At 43.3% G+C, this 12,960-nt stretch overlaps 1 protein-coding gene across 2 annotated transcripts in view; it reads left to right on the plus strand.

Annotated features, from left to right (window-relative positions):
- pcdh7a (protocadherin 7a) overlaps window positions 1-11,468 on the plus strand; it is a 44,920-nt gene extending 33,452 nt beyond the window's left edge. For both annotated transcript variants that reach the window (XM_069666414.1, XM_069666413.1), the window contains 2 exons: window positions 5,639-5,840; window positions 7,360-11,468. In XM_069666414.1, the coding sequence (XP_069522515.1) occupies window positions 5,639-5,840; window positions 7,360-7,892 (735 nt within the window). In that variant the 3' untranslated portion in view covers window positions 7,893-11,468. The remainder of the gene's footprint in view (window positions 1-5,638; window positions 5,841-7,359) is intronic.
- Window positions 11,469-12,960: the final 1,492 nt, after the last annotated feature.

Raw genomic sequence — 12,960 nt, forward strand, 5'->3', positions numbered from 1 at the left:
TCATTAAATCAGCCATCACACAATGTATGCATCCGATGTGGAACATAAATGAGACTGTACGTGGAGCCAAAGGGAAATACGCCTCTCATCCATATTTGTAGTTCTGGTTTATGCATAAGCCGCATCCTGTCGGTTCATTATGCGGACCAGAGTGAAGCAGGGTAAAAAGACAAACACAAACACACACTTGCATCCAAATGTGCTCACACAGGCACAGTCGGATGTGCAGATGTTGCACACACACACAAACACATGTGTTGAATATGCAGACACATGTAACGAGAAGAGAGGGAGACTGTTAATTAACCAGAGCTCGTTAATTCTCTTTGAACCGACAGCAAGGAGGTTTACACACTAATTACCTTGATGACTGAGCCAACCTGCTCACGCACACACACACACACCTTCTCTCTCTACAAACACACATGCGTGTATTCTCACAGGCTGATATGACACATCTTGCAGGCTTTGAAAGTCTCACACTCAAACACAAGCAATAAAACACAAACATTAAGGTGTGAAGTCTCGCTCACACACATAAGCATATGAGCACACACACACACACGCACACACACGTGTGCCGCAGCACGCTCCGGCCTTGAAATGAAAGCTATATGAGGATTTGTTTTTCCCACAGTTCCTTCAGAGCTGCAGGATTCAGATGGTTCAGTTTATTCTGAGTTCAGACCCATCATGCTTCTGTTTGATTCACACAGATGTGCCAGAAATAACTGCACAATATCCCTGTACTGTACCAGGATGCTCATGTGCTGTTACAGTACAGTGTCACACACAGACATAAACACACGCACACACACACGGTGCTGTGCAGATGAGTAAAGCTCCCATGTCAGTATTGAACTGTAATGGCCCGTGTCAGATTAAGGGGAAGGTTTTTTTATGTCCCCTGTCAAACTCAATTAATATTCCATCAGCCACCGATTCATAGGCCACACTGGACCTAATTCAGCCGTGTGTGTGTGTGTGTGTGTGCGCTCACACACACCGATGTGTGCCGACATTTGATAGGTTTCTTGGATATCAGTCTTTATTGGATTAGCTCAGATAAATAACAGAAAGCATGCACATATAAACACACAAACATGCTTTGTTCTGTGTGAGTCTGAGGAGGAAACATCAAGACGCTGGGGAATACGGAGTATTTCTGGGGGGGTTTTCAGAGGTAGTAGCTGGTAAAACAGACGGTTATTAAAAAAGAGATGAATTTAAGATATAAGAAAAGAGCGTGGGGATGTAAAAACCTTTCCAATAGACCATATTGACAGAAAATGAGTGAAACGGCATGAAGCCAAATTTGGGAAAATACAGACAAGAAGGCAGAGAGCAGGGACAGAATATGTAGAGCGTACAATTAGTCACATTTAATGACCTAAAGATGCCAAAATATGGGATTGGCACGAGTTAAAAAGAGACATTCGTCAATGAGGGAAACACTTAGAGACGGAGACAGACAGAGAACACAGACGATGAGAGAAAAATTGGGAAAAGGGGGGTTAAAGAGTGAAGAGGAGTTATGGGTCAATAAAGCCGCTGTGGGGACGAGGAGAGGGACTCATAACGAGGTCAAGGACACACCATCGATCGTCACATCATAAAGCTGACTGGCATAGAAGAAGAAGAAGAAGAAAGGGGGAGGGGTGGAGGAACGGAGAAAGAATGAAAGAGGGAGAGTTACAGCCGAGAAGAGCAGAGACAGCAAGATTTGTCCAAAAGAAGGGAGGAGGGAGGAGAGGACGGAGGAGAGAAACAGCAAATAAAATTATCAGGATGAAGGAATGAAAAGGGGCAGCTCAGGCCAGAAAGAGGGTTAGAGGGAAATTGAATTAGATGGAATCATGGCTGAACAGACTTCTGTAATAGAACAAACAAACGCACACACACACACACACACACACACACACAAGCTCCAACTGTAGTAACTCACTACTTGTCTGTCAATCAAGTCCTGCCCTGTGGCCCAGGCTGGATTTCTACATACAAAGTAATCTTATTCCAGTTTATGCCTCACATGCCGTATATGTAATGCCATTATAGTCAGAGTTAAGCATCCATTACTGCAGCTATTCTAGCAACAGAGCTGACTTTTCCTTATTGCCACCATAGAAGATCAACATTCATGGCGTACAGGGAAATACCTCGACAACTATTTGATGGATTGTTCTGAGACTTAGTTGAGAGAGGTCAGCACTATAATGCAACACTTGTGGTTTATGACCAAATACATGCTGATCTCATTCTATCCTGTCGGCCTCAGCTGTACTCTGTGCTAATCTACTATAACGCATGTCTTTGTGAGCATGTTAGCATTGCATTAGCATTTCAATCAAAGCACCACGCTGCTGTAAAACAGTCTCAGAGAACTGTAGACTGTTTTGTTGTTTCCCGTTCTGAGTTTATTATCAAAAGACCAGAAACATTTCTGAAGCCGTCTATTTCATATTTAAAGCTACTGTTTGCGTTGACCTTGGCGACCCCAGTGGACAAAGCGATACCTTTTATCTTGTGATGTTACATGTCTAAGATAAATATCCCCCTTCTTCTCTCCTCCAACAGTCAAACGTATCACTCACTGTGAAGCTTCACTGTGTAAAATGCAAACAAAGGCTGTTTCGGCAGTGCGCCTCGTCTGACACTGACCTGGCAGCAGCGATAACAGTGATTAAAATTACTGAATAGAAATAGCTGATGTTGACGCTGATGATCTGGTTGGCTTTGAAAGGTCACATGGAGGCCTCGGTATTAATTTCATACCAGGTTAAAACGTTAAACATGAGCTTTGGCGTATGTCCTTGTGGTTTTTCAAGCAACGTTTGTGTCATTTTCTATCAAAGCACGAAATAGTGAATAGTTACATTCATTCATACCAATAAGACTTTTTCAAATCCAAGCAACTAAGGTAAAAAAAAAAAGCTAAGCAAAGATTAAAAATGATTGTGCAAAATCTGTTTTCTTCTTCATGGTTTTGAAGTGGTTAGATTCTTGAAATAGCTTCAGAACAGCAGGAAGTTTAAAAAGACCTTCTGGCTGTTTCAAAGAGGGACAGTGACTCAAATTTGTTGGCGATACATGAGAGGCACAAACTGAGGGCCAACGATAATCCAAACACCACAGTTACTTCATGTACTTCCTGTTTTAAGTTGTCTGATCAGAAGGCTGGAGAGAAAGTGTGTGCAGAGACATCTCCTGTTGACTTGTGATTAGAAATAATTCTGATAATTATTATCATGAAGTCATTAATCTGTGATCATGGAACAAATTCTTCCCTGATGATGAGATATTATTCTATGATCCAGAGAAAAACACTTTTGACAGCCTGTTAAGTCAAGAAATAGAGGAATTATTTATGATGTAGACATAATTGATTCAAAACCACAAACTTATTATCGTGACATCACAAAAATCCTCCTTCCTCGCCCTCTCTGGCTCTCTGTACTCACCCACTTATACCTTCTCACCCACTTTCCCCTCACTGTGCCATTCCCCCCAGTCTGAACGGCTGAAAAAGAGGTTGGACTGCTTCATCTCCTCTAAAAATACATCCCTCTCTCAGTGGAGACTTAAGATGAAGTCTCTGAGTTTCCAAGAACTGCCGCTCTCCCATTAGACTCTAATATCTCTTCCTCCTCTTCCTCCGTCTTGCCGGTGCTCCCTGCTGTCTGATTTACCCCCGCTCATCCTCCTCTCCTCCAAACCTTCAGAAATGGCGGAAGAAACGAGCGCTCCGTTCATTTCCCACTTCTGCTTAATTAATTTCGCTGTGTTCCTGTCTCGTCTCGTCTTGAACGTTCAGTAGGTGAAGCGTTTAAATGTTTCCCTTTTCTCTGGGTGTTTGGAGGAAAAAGAAGAATTGGTTCAGATTTGGCTTTTATGCCAGCCGTCCATCAGTTCCCCGGCAGATTATCCCGAGGCGACGTTCAGAGCCGAAGTTTTTCCGCCCTAATCTGCGTCTTCCCTCTGTTCCCTCACTTCCTCGCCGTACGCCGCGCGTTTCAAAGCAGATCTAAATTGAAAGGGTTGTAATTTTTGCGAGCAGATAAATGAGTATGCGAGGAGATAGGAGGGGTGTTGTGTAGAAATGGGCTCCCTGTCGCAGAGTGATCCCTCCCGGCCAGACGGAGTCATTTAACTCCCTCTGATATTCTCTCAGCATGGACTTCCGACAGTCTGTTTTAGTCTCTGCAGAGTGAAAAGCGCTCCGCTAACTGGACTGGAGTGATTTGTGTTGTTGGTACAGCAGCAGTTGTGATGCTCAGTTTGAGTGAATGATGGGAGTCGTTGCTGAATCACCTACACTTCCACTGCGGGATGGGGAGATCTGTCACTAGTGGTGGATGGCCTGTTCGTTTGAGCTCACAGTGATCGGTGCAGTTTCTTTTGAAAGCGTCAGCGGCTGCAGCACGAGATTTCAAAGACATCTTTAAAGATATAATCTCGAGATTTTCACGTGAATAAATGCCTATTAAGTCACTATCTATCCCTGAATGAGGTAACACAATGGTGATCGAGCCTATGGCCTACTGATGACAGCCTTTGCATTTGCAGTATGATTATGGACTGGGTGCAACTTTCGCAGAAAACATCACGAGCGGCGCCCAGTTAGCGACGCGTTTTCCATCACTCAGCAGTGGTTGGCCGCCAGAGAGGGTAGGCGGAGCTAAGCAGCTGCTTTTCCGCTCTCTGCAAGTGTTGAGTAAACAGTAATCTACTATGGCTGAACAAACAAAGAAAAGATCGATGACAACAGATACAACTTCAACAATAAGTGAAAATCCGAAGAAAAAGAAACAAATTAGACGCTCAGATGAAGGCAAACAGTCTAAAAAGGAAAGCGACCGTCAGCGAGGAAAATCAAGAGTTACAGCTGTAACAAAGAGAGCCAGCCGTTGTTCTTTAGATTTCCTAATTATCTTTCACAAAGTGGTTGATAGTCTTCCTTTGAGCACAGAGAAATGTTAAAAATCAAGCCAAACAGTCGTCTCACATCATGCAGAATCAATAGAACAAGACATGGCCAGTATACCTTTTATAAAGAACCTTCGCTCATTGAGACAGCGTCAGTCATTGTTGTCATTTAAACACAATGAGTGCGTTTAATCGACAACAGTGGAACTATATGTCAGGCTTTGGATGCAAAGACAACTCTAGTTTCATCCCTGCATTGCTGTTGTATTTGTTTTTTCATCCGGATTTGTTGACAAAAAGACAAATATAGAATATAACCTGATTTATCGTTTAACTTCCTCTCTTATATTTCAATCACGGAAGCGTTTTTGACAGTGGAGTTAATATCATCCAGCTGCTCCTACTGGGAACCCTTCCAGATGAAAAATAACAGTCTCCAGGCAGGCCAGAGGTTTGTAAACATCCGCACGTCCAGCAGAATTAATCTAAACTGGGATTAAAAGCCAACTGAAAACTTTGAAACACAGCCGCGATTGGTTGAGGACTATTACCCTGCATTGTAGCGGCTAAGCTCATAATCAAGACGAACACGATCAGATAATCTCAATATGTCTTTGCACAACCCGTGCCCACCCGCCTAATCCCCCAGATTTAGAATCTCAGATTAGGAATCCTGGATGATTAATCCCATATTGTGTGTGTATGTTCCCTGCAGGGGACCCTTCGCCGGGTGACCTTCTCTGTAGTCAGCCAGCCCCAGGACGGCGGTTGTTATGACAGCGGCCTGGAGGACTCGGAGACGCCGAGCAGCAAGAGCTCATCGGGGCCGCGGCTGGGAGCCCTGCCGCTGCCCGAGGAGGGCTACGAGCGGACCACCCCGGAGGGCAGTGTGGGGGAGGAGGAGCATGTGGAGAATGGTCAGAACACACACACACACGCATAAACACACAAATCATACCATAAACAGACAACAACATTCCTTGAACTCCCTCTCGAATTGCAGTCAACATTCCTAGATTCATCTGCTCTGATCATGTTTCGCCCCTAAAAACAAAATGTGCTTTATTGTGAAAGGATAAGAAGGGATGTGTTAATCACACTCACACTCTGGATCACACAAAGACACACGCAGACAAAGAATCTGAAACCTTGGCTTGCTGTCAAGGTCTCAGGTCCCTTTTCTCTCTCGTCACGCAATTTTTTATAGAATACAGCAATTGAATTTTTCCTTTCACCAACAAAACAGTGTTTTTTTCGTCGAGGATTGAGAGAGGAAGAAAAAGCTTTTCATTTCTTCCTTCCTTGTCATGCGGACATGCCCGAGCTGCAGAACAACAGCAGCAAGGTCACTACGACCTTGGTGACTGATTGTACTTCTGGGGGGTTAATTAATAATCTGGGGGTCTTCCTTTTTTTTTTTTACTCTCAACATATGAAATGTTTTGGATTTTGTGGGTGTTGAATAAGTTTCCGTCACGGTCAGATGGAGAGAGGAATTGAACAGAGAATTCATTGTGTTGCTTGTAATTATGCTGTTTAATTATGTGTTTGTTTGCTTCGCATTCTGCTGCCGCACGCGGGCAAACAAAGTGGAATTAGTTTTCAAAATGAAGCAGAAATATTAAATTTCTTGTTTTTAATAGGGCAGTATTTAGAGAAGCAAACCGGGAGCGGATGTATTGTTTTCAGCTGCTCGTTAGATGTTTATGGGAGTATAACATTACCTTTAACTATGTGGAGCACAGCTTCTGAGTCACACCTACCTCATCTATCATCATTAAAAGTGTCCATTAAAATGATGTCAGTAATGATTCATAAACGACTGGTTTACATAGATAATAACATGACCTTTGACCCTTGCTCATGTAGGACATCAGTATTCTGTCTCTGGTGGCCTCACTAACCTTGTGACCCGACACTCATGGGGCATAAAGCGGCTGCTACATGACTTAATCTTTTCTTTGCATGTGAGGAAATTTCAATTTGTCACTTAGATTTGTGACAATGATCCTCCCTTTTGGCCGTGTTGCTGTTTGTTTTGACCTCACTTCTCACCTTTTATGTAACGCTGAGTACATGTGGGGTATTTTTAACACCTTCCTTTTAAGTCAGCGTTTTCTGTTTTGCTTCGACAGCACTTTTCTTGCCTCCTTCATTTTCTTTATCGTCCTTTATAACCTTTGTCCCCCATTTTTTGAAATCATTTTTCTTCCCTGTCGTCCTCAGCCAATTTTCTCCTCACTTATTCTGTTTTACTCTGCCCGTTTTAAGGGAACAGATCATATAAGTTCAGCATCCCCAGCTGAACCTTGGTTTAGTACATTTGCTATAGGCCTATTCCTTGTCTGTGTCTTTATGTAAAACCTTTCAAATAGGGCACCAATGCTCGGGAAAATGTCACATTTCTTTCCTTATTTATTCTCTTTGTGAATCCAGATGCCAGGCAGCTGCCAGATGTAGCTCTGACAGGAAAGTGCACCAGGGAGTGTGACGAATTCGGCCACTCTGACACCTGTTGGATGCCCGTTCGGCGCTCACCACGCCAGCGCCACGGCAGCGACCCCCCACGGCTCTCCACCTTCGCCCCCGGAGACGACAACAACAATCTCAGAGGTAACGACCACGAGAGTGACAGCGAGAGCGCCGGCAGCGCAGGGAGCTCTGAACCCGGGGTGGTCGTCAGCGGAGAAGCTCAGAGATTACCCTTAGCCAACGGGGATCCTCTCGGCACCCTGGGCAGGGGAGACCGCAACAGGAACATGGGCGATCACAACCGTAACCTCCTGAACCGCAAGATGACTTCGGCTTCCTACGACACGTTTAGCAGCGCGGGCTTTGGGAGGCGCCAGCCGGAGGAGGACGGAGGAGAAGGCCAGAACCCGCCTGAGGTCATACCACTGACGCGGACAGGAGGGGACTACAAGACCACGTCCTGCCTCACGTTATCACGCCGCGAGGTGTACCTGTGACAGCCCTGCAGTGGAGCAATCATCACCACAACGTCCCCTTCTCTGACAAAGAGGGAGGGTTAAAACCTTACTGGAAGGTCATCAGATTGGACAGCCTTTTGAACCTGTGAAGATGAGAAAATGTCAGAAAAGATAAGCTATATATCCAATTGGAACTTCTGACTAATATTTATAGGCACTTAAACTTAAGCAAGGGATGAATCAACTCTTCAGAGACCTCTGACTTTCTAAAATAAGTCTTTTTTTTAACTACTAGTGAAAGTTGCCTACAGGCAAAGATCCTATTATGTCCATGTGGAGGAGGACATCTTCATCTCCTCTTCTTTTTACCTGATCCAATGCATGCCTGACCCTCTGCCACACAGGGGTCCGTGTGAAGAGACTGAGTAAATCCTGATGCTATAAATGACTCGGTTTGTACAAAAACTTTCGCCGAGGATACAGCAGGCAAGATTTAGACTCAACTGGTGAACCATCTGCTGGAAAACCACTGAGGTCTTATCCACTAGAAAATGGATAAGAAGGAGTAACAGGTCTTTGATGGAGTTATTTGGATCTAATTCAAACCAATCAAACGCTCTAATGCCTAATCAACACAAGATGGGGATATTAACCAATCAAACTGCTGTTCCAGTGAGATTCTTACCGAGTCTTACACAGAGTTTCAAAGCACCAACTAAAGTGTGGTCACTGTACAGATACAAGGTAGGGAAACATGTGCTGATCTCAACAATCAGGTATTGTTCTTATAAAAGATACGATTCAGAACAAACTGAGTGAAAAAAAGACTTTTTTTTTAACAGAAATCAAATGTAACCATTCAGAAAACATGTCCTCATAGAGTGTCAGTAGTGCCACAGTGTGAAGATATCTGTTTATTGTTTTGCATTCACACCCAGTCTGTATGTATATAATGTATGTGTGTATTTGATAAACCGGCAGTGTTATCTCTCTGCTGCTGCTGACACTTTCAGAGTAGGCTGAGGTGCTGAGTTCACCGCACACCTCCAGGATCCTGACATAGTTCATGTATCATATATGTTCTTTCACACACACACACACGCGCGCGCACACACACACTAGCATGCACATACTTACACACACAGACCTGAGCATGCAGACAAAAACTCATACAGTGCATTTACAGAATGTGAACATGCATAGGGCCACAGTTTATGACATGATTCAGTGGCTGTGTAACATAGATGATATAATAACTTGCATTAACTTTCATACAGAAACACACACACAAACATGCAGCATATGAAAACATAAGTAGAGATACAAATCCATGTTAAGATATGCGCATTTCGTATGCACTATGTGTGTATGTGCTCTTATCATCCTTTTTTAACATATTGCCTCTCATTGAACTAGCTGTAGCATTTTGCCTGCTCCCCTCCAGCCAGTATTTAAACATGAAATGTATTTAAATAATTACTCATCCTTCTGACTGATGTGTGGGGCGACATGAAAGGGAATTTCAAACATGACATCTAATGTATGTAATGATAAGACAATGTGGGAATATGAGATATTTCCGCATACTGTAAGTAGGACTCAGAGAAAAACCAAATTTCTGTAAGAAAAAAAGGAAAAAGAAAAAGGACTCTGCATGAAAGACAGATAATGCTAACTTTTTTTCTCTCTTTTTAAAACCACACGCCTTTTTGGATACCACGCCTATTTGGATACATCTGTACTATATGTGTGTGCTAACGGGGAAGTGAAGATAATGATGGCGGCAAGGGAGTTAGCTTCAGTGGATTAAACTGTTCCTGCTTTATCGTGGGGCGAGTTTGGGGTTAACCTTGGGCCTCCAAATCCCAAATCTCACTTTCCACGGTCCGGAGTTGGCACGAAGCGTGCCGCAGGCTGTTACAAATAAGAACACAATGTAGCGAGAACAGCGAGTTTCTGCTGCACCCTTTTCACCGCACAGTGCCGACCTGAACACGCCCAAACTGCTGTGCTGAACCGCACAGATAGCAGGCTCCTTCACGTTCGTCCTTCCCAGCAGCTACTGCACGACTCCAGATATACTCTGCTGCTCTGGGCTGAGGAGTGGGTGTGGATCGAGGCCAGCACATCTTAATTCCCATCATCAGTGTGTGGTTCAGTGGTGTGATAGGGATAATAGGGTTAGGTCGTCCCTGTGGTCTTAATGAGTTTCCTTTCTCCTCTCTTGATCTGCACTGATCTCATTAATGTCTGGATTGGCGAATGTAACACTGCTGGAAAATGCCAGTTTGTGTGTCTCCTCATTTTTCTGCTTGTTTTGGATCAGATGAGGGAAAAAAAAACGACACTTGTTAAGGCTTTTCTACAACTTAGATATTTGATCTTTGAACTAAAGATGGCAGTTAGCCAGAAAATAGAGCAATTCTCAGGTAAGATGTGCGACAATGTTTAGGTAGTTAATAAATGTTCTACTTGGGGTTTTTGGCCACACGCAAACCCACACACAGTTGCTGCATGACTGTTCATTCACTGAAAGGTAACACGTGGAAGCAGAAAAGTAGTACCATGCAGTAATCAGGCCAGAAATGGGTGAGCTCCTTGTGTGTGATAACTTTGTATACCTGTATATAACTTCACAACTCTGTGACTGACCCCCTTTAGCTCGTTTTAGGCCACTGATGTACTTACTCCCTAAGCTGTCATTACCCTCAAATCCCCGGCATGGCTGTTTACTGAGCTCTGTTATTGAGAGACTGCGCTGAGGATGTAACAAAACTCAAGGCCTAACATGTGGAGTTAATCTGTTCATGGAGTGTTCACATTGAAAAAGGGATTGGTGAAAACAATCACAGCACCCTGCAGGGTACATAAGCGGAGAGACAGAAGGACACGCGCTCTTTCTCTGGGAGAAAGAGTTGAGATAAGTGCGTCTCAATCCGCCAAAGGTCTTGAAGAACTGACGTCCAGTTTGTTTGTTTTGGAAAGAGACTCTTGACACAGCCCTGCCTCTTCAACGTGGCAGAGATTTCTTCAAACTGCTGTTTTAAGGCAGTTTCATTATGGCACCTTTCAAACCCTTCCATCTGGATTTAAGGGAACTTGTAAATGATCCTGTGTGGGTGTGTATCTTTTTATACTGCACGTTTAAACATGTTTCAGTCTACTGCAAAACAGAGAGGGGAGACAGACAGAGAAGAGCGCCTGAACGTCTGTGAGATGTATCACCCACTGAATGAGACATTGTTGAAGACAGACACTCCGCGCACATCATGAACCTGTCATCCCCCTCGTGCTGTTACTCTTATAGCCATGTACAGATAAAAACTACACTGTAGAAACAGACAACTGGAAACCATAACAGACAATGGCATGCTTAAGCTCTTCAAATCTGCACTTGAGAAGAAAATGAGAAAAAAACTGTTATTTTTATTTCCCTCTTCTTTGTTTTCTTTTCTTAAGGGGCTGGCTCTGTTTTTTGCTGCTCCCTTCCTGTAATTACTTAATGAACTAATTGCATTTGCTATGACGAGGAAGTGGAGGAGCTGTGGACGAAAGGTTTGGTACGAAGATGAATCATGTAAAAGTTTGACTTTGACATTAAAAACTTCAAACACTTGTGTTGGCCTGTTGGCTTTTTGAGGATTATTTCAGACAGTAATTATGAGACGAACAATGGCTGGGGATTTTATAATGACGCCAACAGGGGGAACACTTTAAAGCTCCTGTGAGGAACTCTCTGTGCTGATTTTGTCCTGTACATGCTTAAGTGGTGGTTTTAAACAAAAAATCTCATCCTGCTTTCTTTAACAGTCATATGTATCACTCACTTTACATTTTAGTCCTGGAAAATGTGAACAAAGGCAGCGTGCAGTTAATCACTTCGTCTGACACCTACCCCCCCCCCCGCCAGCATTTTCAGGCATTAAAAATAACTATTTAGAAATAATCAGTCTTGTCGCTGATGGTCTGGTTTGTTTTTGTAGGTCATAGAGAGTAATCAGAATTAATTTCAGTCTGTTTCATAAACAGCAAAAAACTCCTCACAGGTGTTTTAAAGTGGTAATCTCGACGATCTCAGTTTCACTCTCTTTGGCGGCACCTATGGTGATAAACGGTAACTGCCGGAGCACACTTCCCAGATATCCAGACAGTGTTGCATGTGTGACGTCCACGGTTGGCTCCGGTTGTAACTCTTGATTTTCCTCGCTGGCGGTCGCTTTCCTTTTTAGACTTTGCCTTCAATTTGTTTCTGTTTCTTTGGATTTTCACTTATTTTTGAAGTTGTATCTGTTGTCATCGATCTTTTCTTTGTTTGTTCAGCCATAGTAGATTACTGTTTACTCACAACACTTGCAGAGACGGAAAAGCAGCCGCTTAGCTCCGCCTACCCTCTCTGGCAGACCAACCACTGCTGGCTGATGGAAAACGCGTCACTGACTGGGCGCTGCTTGTGATTTTTTTCCACAAAAGCTGCACCAGATACCCAGTCTGTAATACTGCAAATGCAAAGGCTTTCATCAGTGGGCCATAGGCTCAATCACCATTGTGTTACCTTTGATAGTGACTTAACACACATTTATTTACATGAAAATCTTCAAGATTATTACTTTAAACACAAGAGGTGATGTGGTGCCTTCAACAGAACTGTTGGCACCACTTTGTGATTCGGCTTTGTTAATAAGCTGAATTATCACTAACAAATGTTTTTATAGATCCATTTCTTTAGAAAATCCTGCAGCATAAATCTTGCTTTTACCTGTAAGTTAGCTCTTTAATTCATCAATAAAGACTCCGATGGACCAAATGGGTAAGCGTGTCAAGGATGTAGTTGGTAGTGAGACGTCAAAACACTATTATTAATTACATTTTATCTATCGGGTGCCTGACTTAACTTGTGCTGATGGCTTATTATGAAGCGAGAAACCACTGACCCTTTGTTCATGCCTTACATAACCATAAGTGTGCCTTATTAGAATCAGGAACAAACTGGGTACAGAACGATCTCTACTCAAGGTCCACTTACCTGATGGTTCAGGGGAGATTGGTTGTAGATGGATTGTATTGTTCAAACTCATCGTGTCATGACAAACATGCAAACTTCATCTGC

The sequence above is a fragment of the Semicossyphus pulcher genome, unplaced genomic scaffold (assembly GCF_022749685.1).
Source record: "Semicossyphus pulcher isolate SPU_LCO1_2020_fin unplaced genomic scaffold, fSemPul1.0.p SCAF_17, whole genome shotgun sequence".
NCBI classification, from domain to species: domain Eukaryota; kingdom Metazoa; phylum Chordata; class Actinopteri; order Labriformes; family Labridae; genus Semicossyphus; species Semicossyphus pulcher.